The sequence below is a fragment of the Lissotriton helveticus genome, chromosome 5_1, assembly GCF_964261635.1.
Source record: "Lissotriton helveticus chromosome 5_1, aLisHel1.1, whole genome shotgun sequence".
NCBI lineage: Eukaryota > Metazoa > Chordata > Amphibia > Caudata > Salamandridae > Lissotriton > Lissotriton helveticus.
The window spans coordinates 1,242,156,375-1,242,183,618 of NC_136065.1; the positions used below are offsets into that span (position 1 = coordinate 1,242,156,375).

At 46.6% G+C, this 27,244-nt stretch overlaps 1 protein-coding gene across 1 annotated transcript in view; it reads left to right on the forward strand.

Annotated features, from left to right (window-relative positions):
• ACADSB (acyl-CoA dehydrogenase short/branched chain) overlaps positions 1 to 27,244 on the forward strand; it is a 299,742-nt gene that overhangs the window by 218,228 nt on the left and 54,270 nt on the right. Inside the window, exons 8-9 of the mRNA XM_078643996.1 lie at positions 7,522 to 7,611; positions 19,164 to 19,301. Of these exons, the coding sequence (XP_078500122.1) occupies positions 7,522 to 7,611; positions 19,164 to 19,301 (228 nt within the window). The remainder of the gene's footprint in view (positions 1 to 7,521; positions 7,612 to 19,163; positions 19,302 to 27,244) is intronic.

Below are 27,244 nucleotides of genomic sequence, written 5' to 3' on the forward strand. Positions count from 1 at the left end.
GGTTGAGCGGGGTGGCTACATTCAGAAAAGAGAGCTGCAGGGACCCAACGGCGCCCCCGCCCCAGGGGCCACGAATCTCACCACAGCTATGTTCACACGTGGTTTAGGTAATGGCAGTTATAAAGCCACCTCCCGGACTGTAGCAATGTCTCGCCTCACTTGCAATCAGATGATTTGTGGCCCCAGGAGGTGCTTGGGGATTCCCAAGCTCCGGTGCCAGACTCAGAGGGAACAAATAAGCAGCGCAGCAGCAGTCACGTTGGCAGCCCATCTAGTCATTATCACTCATATGATCAGCAGTTTCTTCCAGTCTGGGCGATTTCCTTCTAGCTCCCGGACCAGTAATGTGTTTGGCAAATTTAAGCGCTGACTTAGCATCCGTGAAGAAGTGCGCCTCGTTATCATGGAGCACCTTCAGCTTTGCTGGATACAACAGGGAATATTTCACTCCAGCCTGCAACAGCACTTTCTTAGCCGGCAGAAACTCCTTGCGGGCTGCTTGCACCAGGGGGGTGAAATCTGGGTAGAACGAAATATCATTTCCCTTATGCGTTATTTTGCCTTTTTCTCTAGCCAGCCGTAGAATGAGGTCCCTGTCCTGGTAATTGAGCAACTTAACGAGGATAGGACGCGGTGGCGTACCCAGCGGCGGCATTTTCCCAAGTGTCCTGTGCGCCCTCTCGACCGCAAAGACCGGTGACAGAGCTGGGTCAAAGAGCTCGTGCAGCAGCTCAGACACGAACATCTCCATCTTGCCGGTGTTTGTCGTTTCTGGAATACCCGTAATGCGAACATTGGATCTACGGGAGCGCGCTTCCAAATCGTCCGCCTTAGCGCGTAGGCTCTCCAGATCCTTCTCCAGGTTCACTATGTGTTTTTTGGCCTGTTGTTGGAATTCGCAGCATTCAGTTTGTCTATTTTCTAGGCAATCCAGTCTCGTCTCATGAGCGCCCACTTTTGCCTTCACAGACTCCAGCTGCACGGACATGGCGTCTAGTTTGCCATCGATGCTTTTCAGGCTAGACCGCACTTCCATAATAAGCGCCCCAAAGTCTATGTCCGCCGGTGCACCTTGCGACGAAGATTCTCCGCCGTCCGTGTCAGTCTGCGGGTGTTTTGGCGGTTTTTTATTATCAAAATTGATTTTGGGTTGTCTGGCCTCATGTTTCCCCCCCATGATGGAGGCGACCGTTGGGCAGCGGGTCACTCGCGCAGACAGTCACAGCAAGGAGGTCGAATCTATGCCAGTACACGTATCTCAAGAGGCAGCTCGTGCCGATAACAGGGAACGCAGGTCCGCTAGCAAAGCTCCCAGGTCTCCAGCGCACCGCGCCACTAGGTGCGCGCCTGCAGCCGTATACAGCAACACGCACTTGCAGGTCACAAAATGGCGGCAGCGCCAATTCCGGTCCCCCGGCCGCCCTGCGCCGAGGCCGGTCCAGCGCGGCCTCCAAATGCAGGGTAAGACGTAGGGACCGCAAGAGTTCACTGGCTCAGTGGGCACTTTCAGCAGAGCAGTCCCGGCCTGGTTAGTCGGAGGCTCCCCTTCGGCAGGTACCGCTCAAGGTAGGCAGCGCGGCTGTCCCACACCCCACTCACGCAAGTCCCACGCTCACCTCGTGTTCTAAAGGCGGCCGCTGCTCAGGGTCATGTTCCCTATCGGCCGAGGCGCAGTAGCGTCGGCAAGCAAGCACCAGGCGTTCAAAAATGGCAAGCCGTCTGCAGGAGGGTGTCGGGTCGCGCCCCCCCGTCGGAGGACCGTCCGCCCCACTCGTCCTACAGACCAGACGTGTCCAGGTACTCTCACCGGGTCAGCAGATGTCCACCAGCGCGCCGCGACGGAGCGGCACCAAAGCCAGCGGGGTCTCGCGGTCTCACTCACAGGATCATCAAAGGCCTGCAAATCCACGGATCACAGTAGTTGGCGGCGTCCAGCACACGGCTCCGCAGCCTCGGGTCGCCTCCAGCGCACAGGTCGGCAAATGCGTAGATCGCGTTAGTTCCACCATCCGGGGAGCTCCGCTCTCCAAATTTCGGCTTCGGAATCCGCTGGGTGTCAGGCGTCTAGCCCCTGGTATGACGGGGGTCCGCAGGGACCCAAACAAGGATTATTTCAGGATATCAGAACGTAGCCGGCGGAGCTCGCTCACAGAGCGGCCATTTCGCTGCTCGGCTAGCCACGCCCCCCGGTGTGGAGTGATCTTTGATCCAGGTTTCGGTGAGGAATGCAATGTCGATGTCTTCATAAAGAATGGTTTCAGAGATTTCGGTTGCACGCCGGCCGGCCGAGCGTCAGTTCACAAGCATGCTGGTGAGGGGTTTAGGGTTGTTGTAAGGGGCGGGAGTAGTTGAACGGAGGTGAGTTGAGGGGGTGTCTGGGGGAGTTAGGATAGTCAGGGGTTCTGCTCATCCCCAGGATAACAGGGATCTTGGAGTGAGAGTGGGGGCGGATCTTTAGGCAAGTGTTTATTAATGTATGTGTTGCAGAGGACGGCGAGATCGTTGGCGGAGTAGGTATTCGAGGTTCGAAGGGGTCTGTGGGAGCGGGGTAGGAGAGGCGTTGTTGACCAATGCTTGGGGAATGGAAGTTTTCGAGGGTTGGCACGAGGAGCAGGGGTCCAGGTGGGATGGGCTGTTGGTTTGTCGGCTTTGAGCCGATTGAAATCTTTTCTGAGTAGGGTAAGTTCATTAACCAAGGTGGAGAGATTTAAATCCAAGTTACAATGTGTTTGGTTGAGGGTGGAGAGGAGGGTGGTGTGGGTGGTTGGAATGGAGGGGGAGTTGTGGACGGATTGGTTAGGGTGGGACGGTTTATAGCTAGGGGATAATGGTAATCCAGGAGGGTTTAACGTAAGAAGTTCAGTGTTTGAAGGGGGATTGGGGAAGGCCAGGGGAGCAGTGTGGGGTGTGGACCGGAGTTGGGAGGAGGGGATGGGCAAGATGTCAGATAGACTGGTGGGGAGAGGGGGGATGGGCATGATGTCAGACGGACTGCTGGGGAGAGGGGGGGAAAGGTGGAGACGTGAGGGGAGAGTGTGAGGGGCGAGGGGGGATGTGATAGCGACGTACTGAGTGGGGGTGAAGTTTGTGGAGGGAGGGGCAAGGGTATGAGAGGCTGTGGGGATTATGGGCCAGGTTGGAGGGGGAGGAGGGGTGTTAGGGAGGAGATGAGGAACTGGAGGTGGGCTGTCATTAGGGGTCAAGGGAATTCGGTGGAGTGTCGGAGGGGATAGGAAGGGGGTTGGGTTCAGGGAGGGAGGTGGGATAGGGGTAAAATAGACGGAAGTGTCATTATGGATGGGAGAGTCCTGGGGCAGTAGAGTTTGTCCCAAAGAGGCGGAGGGGAGCAGGGAGGGGGCATGAGAGGGAGCAGGTGTGGGGATGGGGGAGCGGATTGCAACAGGGGGGGTTCAGGAGGGGGGATGTCGTAAGGGGGGGTTAGGAGTTGGGGCAGCTATGTCCTGGGGATGTGGAGTCTGTCTAAGAGAGGCGGCGGGGGCTGGTAGGTGGCATGGGAGGAAACAGCTGAGGGAATGGGGGAGAGGATTGCGACAGGTGAGAGTTCAAGAGAGGGGATGTTGTTAGGGAGGGGGTTAGGCATTGGGGTGGCGGTGGGGAGCTGGAAGGGGTTTAGGGCTTGAGGGGGTGTTGGGGGAGGAGCTGGACAGAAAGAGTGTTGAAGAGAAGTTCAAAAGTTGTGAGGTGCTGCTCTGAGGCTTGGATCAGTAGGTTTCCAGTTTTGTAGATGGAAATGGATATTTCACCAGGGAAATGAGAGTATGGGGAGGTGGTGAGTTTGTAGCCGTGTGGGATTTTTATTGCGCTAGAAATTGGGAGGTGTCGTAAGAAGGTGCTCTTCCATTTGGAGGGGCGTTTGATGTAGAAGATATAGTTAGTTTTAATGGGGGACGTGGGGCTGTGGTAGTTGTCTTCGATTAGGGTTTCAGGATGTCGGATTAGGAGTTTGTTTTTAAGATTCTTTTGGGCATTTTTAGAGAGGTAGGGAGGGTATGGGATGGTCCAAGAGTTGGGTCCATGTTTGGTGAGGGCGGGATGTTTGTCAGTAAGGGCAGGAGGAGGGCACGGAGCATAGGCGGTATTGAGGTGGGACATGATGATGAGGTTTTAGCTGGGGAAGAATAGGCTAGTAGGCTAAAGAAGGGGGGGAAGGTTAGAGGAGGGAGGATAGGTAAGAGCGCGAAGGGAGAGGGTGTGGAGAGAGGGGGGTTAGTTAAGGAGGTCCCTGTAGCCGCACTGCGTGGGGGGGGAGGCAGAGGTTGACATGGGGGGGGGGAGTGGTTTGTGACAAGGGATGAGAGGAGGTAGGCAGGAGGGATGGGGTGCGGTAAGAATCAGAGTTTGAGTATACCGTAGTGTAATTCAGTGGAAATGTAGGAAAATAAGCATAACAGCGGAAATAATAAACATAATATCAAGAGGTAATCAGGAGGTAGGCAGGAGGGATGAGGTGCGGTAAGAGCCAGAGTTTGAGTATTCAGTAGTGTAGTTCAGTGAAGATGCAGGAAGTGCAGCATAACAGCGGACATATTAAACATAGCATCATGACAGACAGTTAATGACGTACACATAGTCGAAGGTCCGTAACAAGTGCATTAAATTGCATATGACGGTGGATCAAATTAAATAGTAAAGGTAGTTTTAGTGAAAGTGAGTGAGAGGGAAGGGACAATAGCATGTAGGTGAAATAATCAATACATACAGTTTAAGGTACAGGCTGATTAGATTAAGTAACAGAGCAGAGAAATGAGGAAAGAGGAGAGCTCGTGGGAGAGGAAGAGGAAAGTGTGAGCGAAAGGGGAAGGTCTGATGGTGGCCAGTTCAGAGCAGAACGGAAACAAGCGAGTGGGGAGGAGATAGATGGGAGGGAGGGGGATTAGTTTACAGTTAGGAGGACGGAGTAAAGTTCGTCAGGGTGACAGGGTTAATTACGTTGACTCCCTGATGGATATCCCATTCCCCAAATTTGAGATGTCTGTTGGCCCCATGGACTTATCTTAATATAAACAGGAACCACCGTTTTAGTGGTTCCTGTGATTGTTGTAAAAGTTTGATGGATGGCTCTGTCAAAAATGACAGCAGACCATCAAACTTTTACAAAGTTTTTTTACTTTTTTCAAAAGCAAACTTACGAAGTGGAAGTTTGTTTCTGAAAAAAGTAAAGCTAATGACCCCCCACATTATAGGAGTTTTCTACCACAGTGTCAGGCTCATTTAAAAAAAATGTTTTACTTCTCTTCATTGCCAGATTTTTACCTGGCGTTTTGGACAACCTCTAAAGCGGGCTAACGGATCATGAGTCATTGAGGGTCAGTCCTAAAATTATACGCCTTAAAAATCCTATCACTTCCTGCGAACCAAGTTTAGAGGTAAACCTGTGAATATCACTGCAAAGGAATGTTTTTGTTCCCTACAAATTGAAGTATGTTGACTAAGAAAAACTCAATCGTTAGAGTGTGAAAGGAGGTTTAGGTATGTGTGTGCTGCTGTGTTTCCCCTCTCACATTCAAAGAAAACGATTTGCACTGCAGTACTCGAGCCAGGATGCAACGTGGCTGTTCTTCTTTCAGCTTAAAGCGCAACTTGAAGTCCCATATTGAGTCCTTCTCAAAGCAATATATGGAAAATGACTTCTTATTTAACTAGTGTCTAAGGCTATTTGCTGTGTCTCAGCACTATTGCAATGGATCAGTTGCAAAGAGCAACTGTAACAGGAACATACTTTTGAACACATACGTGCACACACCGTCACAACACAGGTTTGGTGTAATTGCTAATATTATATATTACGTAATTGTGTTAAATACTTTTTTTACCTCGAACATGTAGATGTCAGTTTTTTAATTATTTTTGTAATTTGTATTGTTCTTCTATTGTAGTGAAAATGTATTTGATATTGAAAAGAGTGTAGAGCGGGTGAGAGTTAAGGTTAAGTGAGTATGGTGGGGGTGTAAGCTAAGGTCAAAGTATTACCCTAACTTGTGAATTAAATATGATGTGTGCTTATAAACTGCGGTGGGGTTTATTTACAACTCCTTGCATCCCTTCACTTTCTGCATTGCACAACGGCAGGTTTTGTTGACATTTGTTGAATTTTACGGCCCCCTTCCTTGCCCAAGGAAGGTATATATTTTACACATCTTCACATTTCCCGAGGGTGGGTTGGAGTATAGATCCCCACCTTTTTCAGGGGAGGGGGTACATTCAGCCATCCATGGTTGACCAATATGGATTATGCAAAAAGGTTCTCGGCCATTATAATGAATAAAAAAAATTGGGGGGCTTGCCAGGTACATATTCTTCACAGATTCACATTTCTCACTAAATGTTTTTGATTTACAGACCAAATACTGATGACTTTAAAACTAAGTGCTAAACACAGTACATTTTCATCCCCTGCTACACGGGGGTTGTGTTTAGCTGAGGAGATGAAGTTGTCAACATGCTAGAGTGTGGTTATATTGAATGAAAGGCACGAAAAACAGAATGAACTGAGAAGATTGTTGGAAAGACAGGTCAGCTAAAATAGGCATTCCCTCTTTGAGGGAGAACTTGGTTTGGAGAGGAAGGGTCGACGGGAGTTTTTAAAAAAAATATATAACTGCAGGGTTGAAGCATTGTGGCTAGGTGCCAGATTCTATGAATTGCTGAATGTACAGGTTAGGGCGTGAACAACTCTGGATGAGAAGGTTGTATGTTTGATATTTTGAACAGATGGGGTGCATGAAGGATTGGCTGATTTGAGAGTGGGATGAGCTCCATAGCATATGCAGTCGTAAAATCTCATAGCAAATCCGATTAAGGCGGATAAGGGATAGACAACGAGGTGTAGTGCATAGACTAGCAAGGTATTGGAAGTAAACTGTGATGCAAGGCCGGTTGCTGATAGCAAGAAATGTGTGACATCTAAATGGAGAGGAGAGTAAGCTGTTGAGGATGCTGTGTATGATGATACGGTTCAGGTTTCTGGAGAGTGGAAGGTGAAACTAAACACAGTGCTTGAGCCTTCATGCCGCCTCTCAAATTAAATCGTCATCATTAAAAGGATTAAATGTAGAAATACAGTTGCTTGTAAAATAAAAAAATCATCTAACCTTTTATAGCATCAAGTTGCCATATTATCATGAAATGTCATATGCAGTCTTCAAGGGGCCTTGTGAATAGTCCGATATGCTCCTCACGCTTTTCTGCCCCACATCTCCATTACGGACCTGCATTTTTGCTGACAATGTGACAAACCCACCTTTCTGAGAAGAGTACCAAGACAACACCATATACATGTACCATCACTTCTTAACAACCATAACGACAAACGCAAGTGTACACATCATAAAATAACCTACCCTCCTTCCGGGGTTGGCTTGCAGTCATAATTATTAGAAGTCCATTCTAGTATCCCAAGCACAACTTCCGGGTGTTATGGCTTCTTGTCTCCTCTCTAGACAGTGCAATGTGTATAGTAAGTATTACACCCACATTTCTAAAGGTCTTTTAACTTTACAGATGCTGGGGTTAGCCCAAGGCTGCTTTGACCAGACCATACCCTACACAAAGCAGAGAGTCCAGTTCGGGAAAAGGATATTTGAGTTTCAGGTATTGATTGATTTTCCTTTCCTTTTGATTCAGTGTTTTATAACGCTGCCAATGTGCGAGAGTTAGTTGCTTGTATGTCTTTTTACTGCTGTGCATGGACCCCTCTGACGTTCTGTCCGTATATTTCATTTGTCTCAATGTTCTAACTTTTATAGTTGTTTAGGTATCATTAATAAATACAAGCATCCTAAAACTACTCGCTCGGCTAGCCTTTTAGTAAATATTTAAGGTCAATTACGATCTTTCTAAAGTTTTTTGGTTTGTCGGTGATGTGTCTTAGAAGTTTTTTCCTCTCAGGAAGATGTCACAAAGAATGTGAAAAAGACAGCTCATGACAGGACCTGCAACATGGTTTATTATTCAAAAATAGGTTGAATTACATCATTATTTAGCCTGTCCGTTGTTCCGGATATGACGTTTTTAACACAAAACGCAAAAAAAAAATCAATCATGAAAATGATTTATCTTATCAAATTGAATAATATTCATGGTGTCGGAGTTAGTTAGGAAAACTATCCCCTAATAAATAACTCATTACCCCACAGCATGCCACCCCCTGAGAAAAGAAGCATAATCTGTCACCGAAAAGCACATACTTCTGAGAGCTAAAACAGAACAGTTCTGTGAATGTCATCTTCATAGCCTAATAGTATCTTTGACACTGAATTGCTATCTTTCACGTGTAAATACAAGTACTACAGGAGACTTTATGTTAATTGTAACAAACTTGCGTACACGACCGTCACAGAGGGTTATCACATTGTGTTTCAGACTATAGACAGGTATCTTGTTACGTTATATAAAATGTAAATTGATAAATGTATAGCGCACTACTCACCCGCAAGGGTCTCAAGGCGCTTGTACAGATTACCGTAGGAGGCAAAGATTTTGGTGCGGTCCACCCTCTCTGACAAACCATGGGGAGGTGGCACTGTGATTATTCACAGCAGGTACGCAGCATAACACAGATTACCGTAGTAGGTAAGGGTTTTGTGTTGGCTGCCCACTCAGACAAACCATGAGGATAGACGTTTTGTACTATGACAATCCTTATTTGGCTCGAATAAGAGGGCTTTTATTTATTGGTTTGCTACAGTGATTTTGTACATATTTGTAATTTTATTAAAGTATACCTCATGGCTGCCTCGTGGAAAAGCATGTGCCCAACTCTGGAGTTCGGATTTGGTTATGGTGACACTCCAAGAGTAAAGGCTATTGACTTGATTGTTTTATTAAGAAAAGTAAAGGTAGAGGGAGTAGGCCTGAAATATTGATTGTGAAAATCATATGTTAAAGGCACTAGGCATTTAAGGTTAGATTGTTATTACCCTGTATTAAAGCCTACAGATAGGTATTTTGTAACAACGAACCTGTAGTAATGTAGCAGGCGAGGGTTTGGTGCTGGTTACCCCCACTTACAAACTGTGGATATACAAGATTGCACAATGAGAATCCTCATTTGATTTTTTTTTAGCAGGGATAATATTTGCTACAATTAGACCAAATGTGCAGAGGCTCCGAGATACAAACAGAAACTGAACACTCTAAAAATAGAAAAAGGAAACCATAGAGAATGGCAGTGAAAACATACGTACATGAGTAAATTTGGTGAATAACAATCATCTTCCAAATAAGATACAGCAATACAAAAATGTAGCTTATGCTATATGATGTGGATGTAATTACTGTAAAGATAGTAAGATAGGACTCAATGAGCTTGGAAGAGCTAGGGTATTGTGAAAACTGTATCATAAAATCACTGGGTGTCTTAGAACACAAAAGTGGGAAGGTATCACAGAGCAATATGGATTATAAGAAGAAAGAGAAGAAGTAGGAGCAGAGAAACCAGGGGAAGGGTAGCATCTCAGCGTACTACACTTGAAGCACAGTGCAAGCATGTCTAGGTTTCATCAGATTGTTGTTGGAAGGGGAATGAACAAAGTCTTTTGGGACTCCACACACTTGTCAAGGCAACTCCAAACTTCGCTGGCTAATTGAGGGAAAGCCTTGAGTGTGGAATGAGAGCTATGGGCTCCTCTCAAGAATGTAATCCTGGCCCACCATGTGTGAAAGGAAAGATGAGGGAACGATTTCTATTCAGACAGATTTGTTTCACTGCGATTAACAGGAGGAGGTCAAGCAGAGCCATATCAATGGCTTTGTGATTCAAGTTAGTCTTCGAGGCCCAGGAACCGTCCTGTTCCTTCCAGAAGCGGTCGCTCCCCTCACCTCCTCTCCTGGTATCGTTCAATACTGCTGATTTGTGCCTCGCAATTGCTAATATTTAAATACCAAGCTGTGCCGCGCTCGGTAACGCTTCTGTGCCTTGCATTCCATTACGCTTGTGCTTTGATCGTGGTGCGCTTCGAGATTTGCTTTGTGTAGCGCTTTGTGGTTTTTGCTTGGGGTAGCGCTCTACCACTGCTGGCCTGAAATAATCTTTCCCCCATAGCGCTCCATTATTAATATAGCTCTTGTTGTTGGGGACCCTTCGCAGCATTTGTTTACATTACTGCCATTTTGTTTTTGTTTTTTGGCCCGTCCCAGACCCTCCCTGCACCTCGCTCCCGCCTCCCAGCTGCCCCTCCCACCCACAGAGATACAGGCTGCGCTCGCCCTCGTGGAGAACTGTGACCGTCCTGTTCCTTCCAGAAGCGGTCGCTCCCCTCACCTCCTCTCCTGGTATCGTTCAATACTGCTGATTTGTGCCTCGCAATTGCTAATATTTAAATACCAATCTGTGCCGCGCTCGGTAACGCTTCTGTGCCTTGCATTCCATTACGCTTGTGCTTTGATCGTGGTGCGCTTCGAGATTTGCTTTGTGTAGCGCTTTGTGGTTTTTGCTTGGGGTAGCGCTCTACCACTGCTGGCCTGAAATAATCTTTCCCCCATAGCGCTCCATTATTAATATAGCTCTTGTTGTTGGGGACCCTTCGCAGCATTTGTTTACATTACTGCCATTTTGTTTTTGTTTTGTGGCCCGTCCCAGACCCTCCCTGCACCTCGCTCCCGCCTCCCAGCTGCCCCTCCCACCCACAGAGATACAGGCTGCGCTCGCCCTCGTGGAGAACTGTGACCGTCCTGTTCCTTCCAGAAGCGGTCGCTCCCCTCACCTCCTCTCCTGGTATCGTTCAATACTGCTGATTTGTGCCTCGCAATTGCTAATATTTAAATACCAATCTGTGCCGCGTTCGGTAACGCTTCTGTGCCTTGCATTCCATTACGCTTGTGCTTTGATCGTGGTGCGCTTCGAGATTTGCTTTGTGTAGCGCTTTGTGGTTTTTGCTTGGGGTAGCGCTCTACCACTGCTGGCCTGAAATAATCTTTCCCCCATAGCGCTCCATTATTAATATAGCTCTTGTTGTTGGGGACCCTTCGCAGCATTTGTTTACATTACTGCCATTTTGTTTTTGTTTTGTGGCCCGTCCCAGACCCTCCCTGCACCTCGCTCCCGCATCCCAGCTGCCCCTCCCACCCACAGAGATACAGGCTGCGCTCGCCCTCGTGGAGAACTGTGACCGTCCTGTTCCTTCCAGAAGCGGTCGCTCCCCTCACCTCCTCTCCTGGTATCGTTCAATACTGCTGATTTGTGCCTCGCAATTGCTAATATTTAAATACCAATCTGTGCCGCGCTCGGTAACGCTTCTGTGCCTTGCATTCCATTACGCTTGTGCTTTGATCGTGGTGCGCTTCGAGATTTGCTTTGTGTAGCGCTTTGTGGTTTTTACTTGGGGTAGCGCTCTACCACTGCTGGCCTGAAATAATCTTTCCCCCATAGCGCTCCATTATTAATATAGCTCTTGTTGTTGGGGACCCTTCGCAGCATTTGTTTACATTACTGCCATTTTGTTTTTGTTTTGTGGCCCGTCCCAGACCCTCCCTGCACCTCGCTCCCGCCTCCCAGCTGCCCCTCCCACCCACAGAGATACAGGCTGCGCTCGCCCTCGTGGAGAACTGTGACCGTCCTGTTCCTTCCAGAAGCGGTCGCTCCCCTCACCTCCTCTCCTGGTATCGTTCAATACTGCTGATTTGTGCCTCGCAATTGCTAATATTTAAATACCAATCTGTGCCGCGCTCTGTAACGCTTCTGTGCCTTGCATTCCATTACGCTTGTGCTTTGATCGTGGTGCGCTTCGAGATTTGCTTTGTGTAGCGCTTTGTGGTTTTTGCTTGGGGTAGAGCTCTACCACTGCTGGCCTGAAATAATCTTTCCCCCATAGCGCTCCATTATTAATATAGCTCTTGTTGTTGGGGACCCTTCGCAGCATTTGTTTACATTACTGCCATTTTGTTTTTGTTTTTTGGCCCGTCCCAGACCCTCCCTGCACCTCGCTCCCGCCTCCCAGCTGACCCTCCCACGCTCCGCCCCCTCCACTATCCATGTTAGACAGATGGACTTACGAGCAGCGTCCACACGCAGCGGTCACGCCGAAAGTGCGCCAAAGGTAAGCCTGTCTACGCCCGTCCGCGCCTGACCCGCGCCCAGCGCCAGACCCCCTGGCCCTCGCAAACCACACTCATCCCGCATAACATACGACACCGCCCCCCTCCTAGCCCTTAACCCCGGACGCACTTCACATTGCTACAAGGCTGCCCCAGGACGTACCCACGGCCCCTTCGCCTGCCACTCCTGCAAGTTCACCTGCACCAAGACCCCCACCAAATCCACCAACCCCTCACACAGATCCGACCCTAACCACCTGAAGTGCATCCTGCTAAACACCCGCTCGATCCACAGACACGCCACAGAACTCTGGGACCTACTCGACACTACTTCACCGGACATCGCCTTCCTTACAGAAACCTGGATGAACGCCTCCTCAGCGCCCGACATCGCCATAGCTATCCCGGACGGCTACAAGATCATCCAAAAGACCGCACCAACCAAACAGGAGAAGGCATCGCCATCGTCCATAAGAACACCATCAGAATCACGACCAGCTGCGACGATAACCTTACAACCGCCGAACACCTCCACTTTCAGATCCACACCGACCCCAGGACCACACTTAGAGGCACCCTCATCTACAGACCACCAGGAACCCGTAAACAATTCAGCGAAGACATCACTGACTTCATCAGCCCACATGCCGTCGCCTCCGAGAACTACATACTACTGGGAGACTTCAACTTCCACCTGGAAAAGAACAACGACAGCAACACCACCACCCTTCTGGACAACCTGGCCAATCTTAGTCTCAAACAACTTGTGGACACCCCCACCCATATAGCCGGACATACGCTCGACCCAATCTTCACCTCCAGCAAGCACATCTCCTTCGATCGCACCACAGCTCTCCACTGGACGGACCACAGCTGTGTTTACTTCAACTATAAAACCTCCTCGACCCACAACCCCCCACAACCTATTCCACGAAGAAACTGGAACAAAGTCACCACCGACCAACTCCTCACTTCGCTCAACCAAAACCCTCCCGCCCTCTCATCGGACCCAAACCAAGCGGCCACCAAACTCAAACAATGGATCACTCACAGCACTGACGAACTAGCACCCTTGAAAAACCACCAAACCAAACAGGGTAGCAAAAAAGCCCCCTGGTTCAACGAAGACCTTAAGAAATCCAAGAAACTTTGCCGTACTCTCGAGAAAACATGGAGAAAAAACCCAACCACTGACAACCTGACCACCTTCAAGACAGCCACCCGCAAACACCACCAACTGATCCGATCCACCAAGAAATCAGCATTCAAGGATCGACTCGACAACAACGCCCAAAACAGCAAGGAACTATTCAACATCGTCAAAGAATTTACCAACCCCACCACAGCCTCTAACGACATTACTCCCTCCCAAGAACTCTGCGACTCCTTATCCTCTTTCTTCTATAACAAAATCGCCGACATACACAACAGCTTTGAGAACATTTCCAAAGAACAATCAACCCCACCCACCTCCGAACCTAAACCGCCCCCTAACACCCTTAACGCCTGGAACCCAATCACCACTGAAGACACCATCCGCCTAATGAACTCCATCCATTCAGGCTCGCCAACCGACCCCTGTCCCCACCACATCTTCAACAAAGCAGATTCCATCATCGCACCCCATCTCCGTGATGTCATCAACTGCTCCTTCAACTCCGCTACCTTCCCAGAAAGCTGGAAACACGCCGAACTCAGCGCCCTCTTGAAGAAACCCACAGCGGACCCCTCTGAACTCAAGAACTACCGCCCCATCTCCCTCCTCCCATTCCCTGCCAAAGTCATTGAGAAAGCCGTCAATAGACAGCTCGCCGCCTTCCTTGAATCCAACAACTCCCTCGACTCCTCGCAGTCCGGCTTTTGAGCCAAACACAGCACTGAAACCGCCCTTATTGCAGCGACAGACGACATCCGAACTCTACTGGACCACGGAGAAACAGTTGCCCTCATCCTACTTGACCTCTCCGCCGCCTTCGACACGGTCTGTCATAGCACCCTCGTACAACGCCTCAGCAACATCGGCTTACAAGGAAAAGCCTTAGATTGGATCATCTCGTTCCTCGCCGGGAGAACCCAGAGAGTCCAACTCCCCCCATTCAAATCAGAGGCCACCGAAGTCATCTGCGGAGTACCACAAGGATCATCACTCAGTCCCACCCTCTTCAACGTTTACATGAGCCCCCTCGCATCCATCGCGCGACAACACAACCTCAACATCATCTCCTACGCTGACGACACCCAGCTGATCCTTTCCCTTACCAAAGACCCTAACACCGCCAAAACCAATCTTCATAGAGGCATGAAAGAAGTAGCCGAATGGATGAAAAACAGCCGCCTAAAACTGAACTCAGACAAAACGGAAGTCCTCATCCTAGGATCATCCCCCTCTGCCTGGGACGACTTATGGTGGCCATCGGCCCTGGGCACGGCACCCACACCCACAGACCACGCACGTAACCTGGGCTTCATCCTAGACTCCTCCCTCTCGATGACCAGACAGGTCAACGCCGTCTCATCCTCTTGCTTTAACGTACTTCGTATGCTCAAAAAAATCTTTCGTTGGATCCCCACAGAAACAAGAAAGACTGTCACTCACGCTCTGGTCACTAGCCGACTGGACTATGGAAACACCCTCTACGCCGGAACCACTTCCAAATTACAGAAAAAACTCCAACGCATCCAAAACGCATCAGCCAGACTCATATTGGACATTGCGCGCCAAGCTCACATTACCGGTCACTTGAAAGACCTCCACTGGCTTCCCGTCAACAAGAGAATAACGTTCCGCCTCCTCACCCACGCACACAAGGCCCTCTACAAACTAGGACCCGAATGCCTCAACACACGACTGTCCTTCTACTCACCGACCCGCCAACTAAGATCCTCCAATCAAGCCCTCGCTGCAGTTCCACGCATCCAAAGATCCACCATGGGAGGAAGATCCTTCTCCTACTTGGCGGCCAAAACCTGGAATTCCCTCCCCACTCACCTCCGCCTTACCCAGAACCACATTTCCTTCAGGAAGGAACTTAAAACCTGGCTATTCGATAAATAATGCACCCCCTCCCCCAAGCGCCTTGAGACCCTCCGGGTGAGTAGTGCGCTATACAAATTCCTGAACTTGATCTTGAACCTAACATCACCATTGAATGGGCTTGTATTGGAGCCCAAAATTGGCAAGAAGTGGGCATTGAAAAAAACGTTATCGTAGGAACCAGAGTCCTTGTCGCAAATCCAACAGTAGTCCTTCTCCCGCAGATTTACTTTATGGAGCCTTGCTGGGGTCCAGTGAAATACGCTCATTGTAAAGAAAATTGACTGGAGGAGAGAAGGCGCTATTCTGTTGCATTGAGCTAGCTTGCTAGTGTTTTGCCAGTTGTCCTCTGAGATGTGGTCAAAGACCTCAGAGTGAAAGTAGCAAGCCCATTTGGCTTCTAAAGTCGTAGAGTGCGATTTGGGGGAATTTGCCATGGTTTTATAGATTTTGGAGGCAGTGTGACCCAAACGCAGCCACAAGGTTAAGCAAGCCACCAGAGAGGGCTGGATAATATGTTTGAACGTTAACAGCTTCACTTTGATTTTTAGGAAAGAGTAGAAATCCAAGTCATGAAGGTTATATAGTTGTGCTAAACATGAGAAGGGCAGAGGAGAGTTATTATCGACATATAGATCTTTAATTTGATTTTAATACCCATGGCTGCCCATATGCTAGGGCTACTCCTAGCTACGTTGGCATGTGTTTTAGGGTTCTATCAAGGAGAAGCTAGTCTAGATTTGTGGATGGAGTCCTGCATATTCTTGTTTAATAGGACTGAGATAGACAGAGTTTTTAAATTTGACATTGCAATGATGGAAGCTAATTGAAAAGTGAGCAAACTGCACGTTCAACCTCTATCCATCTTGGAGGGTCTAGGAGTTTGGGAGAAGCCAGAACACATCCTGCGCTGCCAAAAATGCTGACTGATAGAGGCTCCAGCTTGGAAGATTGCAACCCCCAAGGGCAAAACTTTTGCGAAGTGACTAATATGAGATCCTCGCTCATTTGTCGTTCCACAAAAATATGGAGGTTAATATGTCGATCTCCTGAAAGAAAAAAGATAATTTTATTGTTAACATCGCAGACACAAAATTTACAATTGGAGTTATCATCATCTTGAGTATTTGAAGCCTACCTCACCATGTAATATATTTAGGAGACGAAGATGTTGGAAGATCTTTAACTTTGGAAATAGTCTGCGCCTCGTTATATTGTAGTGTTTCATCATGGTCCGAACAAAACCAAATTCCAAAGTATTTCAGGTCTATGGGCTGCCACTTAAGGCTATAGTCACTTAAGTGTGAGGGAAAACATCATGGATTTAGAGGAAGAACCTCGGTTTTATCTTTATTTAAAGTGTATCCAGACATCCTTGAAAAATCTTGGAGACGCTTGGAATCGCTATCTCAATATCTTCAGTAAAAATCAAAATGTTGTGTGTATGCTGCGGTTTTGTAAGAAGTGGAGCCGAATGTAATCTCCTTTATGTCAGGGGATGAGTTAGGAAGAGTAAGGCATCAATGGAGTGTAAAAATAGTAACGGGTCAGGGTGCAGCCTTGTCCCTTGGTGATCGCTAAAGTAGAAAGAGGTGGAATCATTAATTCTAATATTTGCTTTGGGGTTGGCATAAAGGGCCATGGTCATTTTAATAAATGAATTACCAAGATTATGTGCTTCAAGGCCTGCTTGGAGAAAAGGCCAGGAGATGTTATAGAATGCCTTTTCGATGTCCAGGGCAAATCGCAGCAGATGGCATCGAAGATGAAATGGGCTTTTTCGATTATACGGCAAAAAGTGCGTATATTGCCTGCCTGCTCTTGAGAAACCTCGTTTTGGAATTATGAATCGGCTTCGGGACGAACAACTCCAATCATTTTGGCAAAGATTTTTACCTTCATATTTAATAATGAGATTGGGTGAAAAAGTTTTGGGTCCGAATGGTCTTACCCTCTTTGGGGAGAAGATAACGACAATTGTGGCCTCCGAGGCTGTTCCAGTCACCTTGCCAGAGAGTGCAAAATGATTTAGGGTATTTTTAAGATGTGTAATGAACGAGTGACCAAATGTTTTATGAATACTGATGGAAAACCCATCATGACCAGGGACTTTCCCTGTGCGGATTGATATTGTTGCTTTAATAACTTCTTATGAAGTGAAAGGTGCATTAAGATGTACTCTCTTCTCTACGTAGACTGAAGCAATAGGCTGGAACTTTATGAATTCCAGACATTTAGATTTATGCTATGTATTCGGATGAGTGTAGAGCTTCTCATAAAACTCTCTAAACAGCTCAAGAATCTCTTCAGTTTTCACTTTCTGAGCACCATCCTGTGCTGTAAAATGTGCTTTATGGGCAGGGCAGCTCCTCCGCTAGGGCGGGGGAGGGTCACACCACTTTTTCTAAGCAGTGTGAAGAAGAGAAACCTAAAATGATAATGTGAAGAGGAGAAACATAAAATGATAATACCTTTAAGTTATTATCATTTTATGCTTTGTGATGTGTCCTGCTACTTGGTGAGCGAGGCTGTTCTGCGAGCAGGGCAGTAGAGGAGTGGTTTGCCCACTCCTAAGTGCTCAATGACTGTTTGGTCAGCTCACTTGGGCCGCCCAAACCAGTCATGCGCACTTTCCCACTTCTCCGTGCATGCTGCATTACAGGAGAACATGCCTACCACTCCAACCCCTAGATGAGCGCTGTATTACGGTGCTCAGACCAATCGCAATGCTGCATTGCAGCAGTTATTGGCTTAGAGAAGGGAGCCTGGCTGCCTGCTTCCTGTTCATGTAGTCGGAAACAGGAGAACATGTGCAGCGATGCAGGACTGTCCTCAAGGTACGTTTTTACAATTTTTTTGCCCCCCCCGCGCAACACCACCTGCTTACCCCCGCCACCCTCAGGGCCCCCTTCCCCCTCCCCCCCCCCACCCACCTCGCGATACCCGCAGCCACTCACCCTTCCGCGAGCCATGCCGGCCACCTCTGATTATAGGTCTTTGTGTTTTGAATTTAAGCGTATTCGCAAGTGGTTTACCTGCTCTACTACGAAAAAGAAGGTTTTGAACTTTTGTGCCTCAATCAAGAGATGTGTTCTCTTGCTTACTATAGTATTATATGTGTATGATAGTTGTTTTAATGCCCTTCAGGAGGGTTTTGTCTCCCAAATGTCGGAATTCTTCTTCCTTTCTTTCAATGTCACTGCTTAGGGACGACATGGATTCTTTGATGTCACGGTTTATCTTTGCCATACATTTAATAATTTGTCTCCTCTTGACACATTTAAACATGTGCCAAAGGGTTATGGGGAAGAGACAGAATTTTCCTTCTCCCTAAAGATAAGATCCATTTCCTTCTTTAGATCCACGACGTCTGTCTCATTATCAAGGATAACCAAATTTGACCACCATATTCTCTTTTCTCTTATAGTTGGCTGATTTAGAATAGAAAATTAAATTGCTGAATGATCCAAAACGAGGATTGGGTAAAGTTTAGAGTCCGAAGTAGCTTTAAGAAGGGAGGCATCAACTAGATGATAATCTATACTAGAGAAGCTTGAATGGGACGGCGAAAAGATTCTTTTAATTTACTTGCATATGTTAAGTTTGTGTTTAATTTAGTTGTGTCAGAGAGTGAATGCAATTAGTCTGTAGATGAATGAATGATTGCATGACTGCAAAGATGAGTGACAGAGTGCACGTATGATGACTTATTGAGTGCCTAAACAATCCATGATTAAAAAGGGACTTTTATTCATAAGCAAGATTTATGGTCATAGCCATTGCTTGTTGTCTCCATAGGTTTGTGTGGGTATACTTGTCTTACATTTGTGTTCTTCGGTTAATTTTCATTTGTGCTCTTGGTTGTAACCTGTTGTAGCTTGTATATATGTTGGGGGTTGTTCAAATATTTGTAAATATATATATATATATATATATAATTATTTTTTGTGTGCTTTTCTTGTGGCTGGAGATTGTGGGTAATTAGACGTATAATCCCATTTTTTTCTAAGTCTGATGCAGGGTATGATGTCAGATTGTCATAGTAATTCTTTCTTTCTCTCTCTCTCTTTGGCAGGGCATGCAGCATCAGATAGCCCATGTTGCTACACAGATAGAGGCAGCCCGACTTTTGACTTACAATGCAGCAAGGCTCCGGGAAGTTGGACAGCCATTCATTAAGCAGGCTTGCATAGCCAAATATCATGCATCAGAGGTAATGGCTAGAGAAAAGGAATTATCCTGAACAACTCCACAATTTCTTCACAAACTTTATTCAGCAGATGTCCATATGGGACATATAGTACCCACGACGTTACTGATAAACATGCTCAAAGAAAACAGTTGCCCCCGTAGCAGTGGTCCTTCAATTAATGTTGATCTTCTTTTGCATCACATAGTTGGATTATAGATTTCCCTTGTATTGGTTCAGAAATAACTGTGTAGTAACTTGTCAATGGCGCCTGTATTTTTAATACCTCAAATATTGCTCCTTCTGTCTGCACTAAGTAGCTTACATTTTTCGATCCACTCAGAATTGGTGACAGAATGTCATGACGAGCTCGCTAGGAAGTTAAGCTTGCTAGTAAATTCATGGAAAATACCATCACATCTGAAGCAGAGCAGTTTCACATGCACTTGGTTCTCCTCTACCAACCACTGTGACTCTAGGCAAAAGTTTACTAACAACTAATCGCCATTTCTGAAAAGGTTGTTAAGATTTGCTTAACCTACGTCAAGAGTTGCATAGCTCACCTGTGAAGCTGCTGCAGATCCAATGGTTTTGCATTAATGCTTAATGAAGTGGTGAGAAAACATATGTAGTATGTGGCAGCATTTCCAAATTCTGGTACAACACTGTTTCCCAATAGTGCTTTGGAAATAGTCTGAAATGTACAGCACAGATGGTACTTTCCTGGCAATAAACCATGATGTAAGTAGCAATTAGCATGACTAATGATTGGTTTGTAAGAGCGATAGGTAAAACATACCAAAGGTGCAATGTGAATTTAGAGTAATATTTTATGGCTTAGAGGATTAGGGGCTCATTGCATGAAGAAACTGATCGGTTTGGAAAACAGAGAAAGAAATGGTCCGGTTGAGATGGAATTCTGAAACCACTTTAGACCGCAATTGTAATTGAGACCTAAGAACAACTTTCCTTTACTAACCAACTATCCTTCTGAAGGACTTAAGATGTCATTCAAGGATGAAGCTACGATGAACAAATGTTTACTCAAATGTTATATGTTTGAAGAGCACACTTCCATATGCCAGATATTTGTGTTTACCTACTGCTATATTAGGCTAGAAGAAATGTGTTTGCCAGTAAGGTGTGTACAAAAGCTGTAAATGTACACAAGGATTTGAAGAGTAAACTTCCCAAGCTAGACGCCAAATACACAGTCTATTGCATTAACATGCTTATCTTAAGACTTTGCTCAGCCCTTTGAATGTCTTAGCACCAAGATTTCAAGAGATAGTCAGGCTTGTGAAGTCACACCCATCTTCATTACGTGGGGGGATGTCTGCATTTTTGGACATTTCTTGAGAACTACTTGGAGAAAAATCTACATGGTATCAGGCTATTGGTTGCCTTGGCTTGTTTGGACTGCTGAACTATTTTGTTTGTTAAGAAATGTTTTTGCAGCACTGCACAAAGAGTGGCCTCTTTATATACTGTCTGCGGATCGAGTTTCCATTCGGTAGACCTTTGAATCCAATTTTCTGGTGCTCCTCCACTATCCTGCTATAAGCCCTAGAACATGATTGGCAGGTTAACAATCTTGTGTTAAAGTGTCAGTGTGTGAAAGATCCAGTTGTAGCCACCAGAAATGTGTACCTGCTTTGGAGGATCTGAAAAGCTCTTCAGTCTCTCTGTTGATGCATAGGTCGTTGACTGACATGTTCTCCGTGCAAGGCCCCTCAGTTTGCAAACATGCAGAGTTGCATTAAAGATAAACAGAATTACAAAACACCAATTAATTAAAAAGTTATTATCTACTAAACGAGGTGCTTTGGCACCATTTGTTTAGACTGAAAAGAACACCAAATTGGATCTAATTGTATAAAAGAGGCTGTTTTCCCACCTGTCTTGGCTAGAGGTCTGGGACCGCTCTGAGAACACCGAAAATCATCCTTACCTTCCCAATGCACTACAATGTCCACTACAAGAGGATATTCCTACTGGCCAGTCATTATGATAAATCCATTGAAACATCACATAGTCCTGCATCTCCGCCTCCCAGACGCCTACTTCAGGTTTTCTTATGCTAGAGCTGCAAAGTGTCCCAGTGGGGCATTTGCCTATAATTTCGTTGTGCTGCTCAGGAGGGTAGCCATGTCTCCCAGATGTCATGAGCTGCTCGTCAATAGAGAAGACACTTGGTTATAGGGTCCGCCTCCTTCAAGTGAGGTAGACTGAATGACTCTGCTCTGAACAGGAACAAAGAAGTGTTAGTGTTGCCCAAGAGCACGGACAGATCCTCCAGGAGCAGACAGAAGCTGGACGCCTCAGCAGCTTACTGAAGTGAGCCATTCACATAGTAGCTTGGCTTGTATACTGTATGCACTCTGTGATACTTGTGCACATTTGGCACAGATTAACACTACACTTCCCAGTCAAAGATGGACATGAACATCTCCACTACCCACTACCCCATCAGGTGGCCTGGTGTCTAGTGCCAAGTTAAGGAAGATGGGAGCTTCCAGGCCCATAGGAATGAATGGCAATTACCGAATCGGTAAATACTGATTCGGTAAATACCGAATCTTACTGATGCGGTAATTTTTACTGAATTATTACCTACATAGCATTTACCGATTCTAAAATAACGAATCGGTAAAATTCGGTATTTTAGAATCGGTAAATCCTATTTACCTGCATCTAGCCCATAGTTGGCATTAAATGTTGGAGTTCGGTGTGCCGAGGTGGAAGGCAGTTGTGAGTGCTTCTGCTGTTTTGTGTCGCCTGCCCTTCACATGCTGTCACCCTTTCCCGGTATATTATTCTGTGATATTGCCAAGCCAGTGTCGAACGAGGGCGAGCAGGGCAGTAGAGTACTAATATTTGCTTCCTGCTGATTAAGCTGTTCTTGACCATGCCTCCCCTTTTCTCAACAACCCTGCAGTCACCCTCACTTGAATATGCTGTGACCGCACGGGGTTCATGGTTTGAGGACTAGGGACAAATGAGGTGCATCCACAGGCTGCACAGGGGAGCTGATGCTGCCACAGGAAGGGTGCTAGCTTGAGCGAGGAGAACCTTTTTATAACGAAAGGATGTAGCATCTTGGGAGAGCAACTTTCGTCCTCATGACCCCCTGTCCAGCTTGGTCTGCATCTGATTGTGTGAGAGCAAGGACCAAGAGTACCAGAATCAGCATGAAAGACCTTTATGTTTTCTAGCGTCTGTTTGATCAACATGCATGTTTACAGAGGTACTTTGCAGAGTGAAGTACATCATGATCAACAGATTAAAGGGCGAGTTAACAAAACACATATACCTTTAGTATCCCTGCAATAGGAAGACAGATCTCACGATGACAGAGCTTGCTAATGTCATACCAAATAATATCTCACTACTGCAGACGTCATGTATGTACAACACACCTCTCTAGTGCAGTACTCTGTAGACACCACCTAGCTGGAGTTTATTATGGAGAGTTTACACATGTGCTAAATTCAGCAACCTAGTACTGATTCCAGTCGGTACTCAGTTGGAGGTCAATAAAGCAGAATTCACTAATCCAGAACTCAGTATTGCAGGCCCAGTTAAGGTAATATAGAGTCGGAACTCACCTGGTGCCCATATCATTAACTCAAAAGTTGGTCGAAGCTCATTGGTGCTCACTCACTCACTCTAATTTAACTAGTGTAAATGTACCAGGATATTTCAGAGTCACGAATCACTAGTGCCGGGCTCACTGATGCGCAGCTTTTTGAGGCAATGAAGGATTTACACTCACAGGAACAGGATTTGCTAAGTTGGAGCTCAGTAGAGCAGGCCTATGTAAGGTTTTAGTGACGCCATTGTTACAACCCTGCTGTACAGTTGCAAAAGCAACAGTATATTCCACAGTTACTGGCCAGGAACCACTGATCGACCCAAAGCCCCAAGAAGAGGCCTCTCCAAGCACCATAGTTTCTAATGCACATGCTACGCTCCACATGTTGTTCTTGCTGCTCTAGGTAGCAAAACGCTGAATCAGTTACTGGACAGGCAGTCCAAGCCTGTCACAAACCCCACACATCTCTGTTGTCAACTCTGAGATGGCGGTACTTTGCTTGCAATCTTCTATTAGGTGCGTCTTCTAAATATTATGGCCACAAATAAGTGTTGATGCCTTATCAGTTTTGCTAGGGGTTCACTGAGAGGGTCAGTCATTCATTCTCTTGTGGCACAGTTCAGATTTGTTGCTCCACATCAATGTGCTAGAGCTCAAAAAGATTTTCTGGCCCTCAAAGCCTTTCTTACACTGATAAGCCACAGAGTGGAAAGGATTTAAACGAATAACAGTAAGTCCCTCTTTTGTAAACTTTCTTGGCTGGAATTAGAAACCTGGAGGAATCCAATGCTTGTTATGAAGGTCTCCCAAATTGTTAGTGTATAACAATTGGAGAAAATGTAAAACCTGAGCATGCACTTTCCTTCCATCCACCATAGGTGAGAAATCCAACTAGAATTTCTTAACTGCATCTTTGATATTTCTCTGCGCCAACATATCAGTGCTTAAGTAACGCACCAGCAGAACTACCGGTGGAAGAGGCTCGCTTCCTGGTGAGTTGCAAAGGATTCTTAGGAATAGCTAGGTGTTATTTCAAGAGGAACGTTCTTGTAAGCTTTTCCACCAGCCCCTCTGAAAATGAGCTGTTAGCTGGACTTGGCTTGGTCTCACCCAGGCAGATTCATAGGCCTCCTATTTCATCAGAGGGCACATATTCACCACCACCAGAGGGAGATATTCTGTTCGAGGAAGGATGATGCGCTCTGCATACCTCCCTATCAGGGCTTAGTTTCTCTTTTCTTTGAAGCGTGGACCAAGTACCCCTTCCTTTTGAAGTCTTTGTCCACTTCCTTTGTTGCTAGAGCTACATTTTTCTTTACAAATCACATCTTTTGGCGTTTATTTTGTAACTGTGCTCCTCCATTGTTTTTACCCACCCCGCCTGCTTTCCACCCACCACTCGCCTACTGGTTGGTGTTGTTTCACTCCCCCTCCTCCTTATCCTCTGTTTCTGCCACCTCGCTTGCCCGCCGCTGCTGTTTTAACCCACCCCTTACACGAAAGTGCTGCTGATTATGAAGCCTAAGCTAGTGGTGTGTTTTCCACAAAAGCGGCCTTAGACAAGTATACCCCCTCTCTGTGCCGGGCAAGTGTGCACTTAACACCCTCACAATGCCACGGCTCATCTTGAAGTGGCAGTTATTTAATATTCTTTCCAATTAGGTTTTAAAACTACACCTAATCGCTCTCATATGTTAGCGATTTTTTTAAACTAAGGCATAGTGATAACCAAACGTTTGCCCAGGTTCGTGGGTCCACTGATTTGCTCAGGATCACACAGTGTGCTGAAGTGGAGATGGCAAACATTAGAATGCAATATAGCCACAATACTACACTTCCTTTGTTATGGTTGTCATTATTAGTGACTTAGGGCTACCCCTTGATCCCCTGCTAAAGTCTGCTGGAGAAGTGCTTGTTATATTTGGAATAGTGAATGATCTAGGGGCGGCTGGTGACATTTAAAAGTGGTGGGAGTATAATACTTGGTTTAAATTCCAATTAACTTTTTCTTGACAGGTTCTCTCATTCTCACACTTTCTTGCACTAAGGGACTCATTTACAAAGATTTGACATAGGGCAGTACCGCAAGTGCTGCCCTACGCCAAACTGAAAGGGCAGAATGCACTGTATCTGTGAAATACTATGCATTCCTGTCTGTTCAGCCATTTGGTGCCTAGCACCAACACAGGCACCCTTGTTCTGCGTTGTTGGCAGGATTGTTTTTGGGCAGGAAGGTATTCCTTCCTGCCCAAAAACAATCCATGGAGGTGTTGTCCTCGTTTAGTGCTGCAGAAAGAGCAAAAAACTAGGAGAAAGGAAAACATTTCTCCTTGCTACGCCTACTCTGGGGAGACGTAAGTCTTTGGCGCTTCCCCAGGTTTACCCGACTCAAAATCCATGGGTGTTGTGTGGGGACACGCAATGCAATGCCCCTCCTTGCCACAGAGTAAGACATGCAGCGCCTTGTGCTGCCATGTCTTACTCCATATTTATGAGGCCATGCAATACCACGCAGGGTGGCTTTGCGTAGCTTCATCGATATTGAGAGGCCTGCACCACTAGAGCACCTAAAAAAATGATGCTCCAGCTTGCCATGCCACTTGTAAATAATCCCCTAAGATTACTGTCTCACTTTGACTCACTTAGTCTTACTCTGTCTCAATGATTCACATAGTCTCACTCATTCAACTCTGACCCACTCTGTCTCACTCAGTCCCACTCATTCTGAATCGCTCAGTCTTACCGTGCCTCACACACAGTAACACTCAGTTACTCACTATCATTCTCCCTCACTCCCTCTCATTCATTCTCACACATACTCGTGCCTACTGTCACTAATTCTCACTCACTTGATTTACTTCTTCACTGACTCTCACTTTAACTCACAAACATAATCACACAGACATGCTCCCAGTGCTGGAATGGCACAGGCACCTTCATGCACCTGTATCTGCAATCAAACAATGTCACTAGCTGCCTCAGTTTGTTGCTGGACCCGAAGCTGGTCTGCATTTTATTTTTATTGTATCAAGAGTGGATATTTATTCAGTCTTGACACAATTAAAGTGAACCACAAAACAAGGAGGATGTAGTGTAGCTTTTTAGCCTACAAAGGAGAGCCACCACTAGTCCAGATACCCATCCATCAAACCAATCCATCCACTCAATCATCCATCCATTTATCCACCCCCTTAGTTATCCGTCCATCCTTCCGCTTATCTATCCACCTTTTTGCTCCATCTATCCATCCTTTCACTCCATCCATCCATCTACCCTCAATTTCACTCATCACCCTCTCTCTCTTTCACTCTTCCATTCTTCCTTCCATCCGTTCACTCATTCATACATGCATCTATCCATCCATCCATCCTTCCTTTCACTCACTCACCTTCCCAAGTTCATTATGCATTTGTCTGCCAAGCTGGAGACAGAAGAGGCCCATCAAGAACCCCACTCCCTCTGTAGCTGCTAAAGCATGGTTTGCACTCCCTAAGTGTGCATGACAGTTTGGCCGGCTGTCTTGGGTTGGCCAAACAGTTATGCGCACTTAGCATGTTCCCCACCAGGCTGCATTACACAGTGTGGTGAGTAACATGCCCAGGCTCCCATTCCCCGTTCGAGCACCAAACCACGGCGCTCATATCAATCACAACACTGCGGCGTTGGGATGGGCTTAGCAGAGGGAGCCTGTGTGTGCTTCCAGTTCCTGCTTCCGTTCTGGGACGTTAGCAGGAAAGCGGTGGAGAGACACGGCCGGCCGAAGAGGGAAATGTTTTTTTTCTTCTTTTGTTTGTTTTTTCACCGCCTCACCACCCCTGTTCCCCGCCAGCCGCCACTGACCAATACCAGAGTAGGACTCTGATTATCTAAAGCCTGTAAAATGTTTGGGTGCAAGAAATGTAGCAAAATGAATGGCTCGTGCCATGCTTTGTGTGGTTTGCACTGAGCTACTCACCTGCTTGAAGGATATTGGAAAGGCTAGGGGCGTTGGTGTGATATGCTTACACCACTATTCCATGGGATGCACTCTTTGTGCAGAGGCGGAAGCTTTGTGTCTTTTCCTGGCCGAGATCCCTCTCTTGTAAGTATCAGTGCAGTGTGTCCCACAATGCCAAAATTAACTAACCACCATTACCCATGTTTCCCACAACACCATTGTTTTTCATAGACCCCCATTGTTTTTCAAAGACCCGACCTGCCGATCGCTGTTTGTCAGTTAACCCTCCCAGCCCCGCCCTTCTGCTTTCCGATGTGTTCAGGCACATCTCCCTCTCTCCAGTGTATTTTCTCCCTCTCCCCTCATATTGTTTGTACCCAACCCCCACAAGCCCCTCCTGCGCTGTCTTTTTTACAGGGATCACAGCAGAGTAGG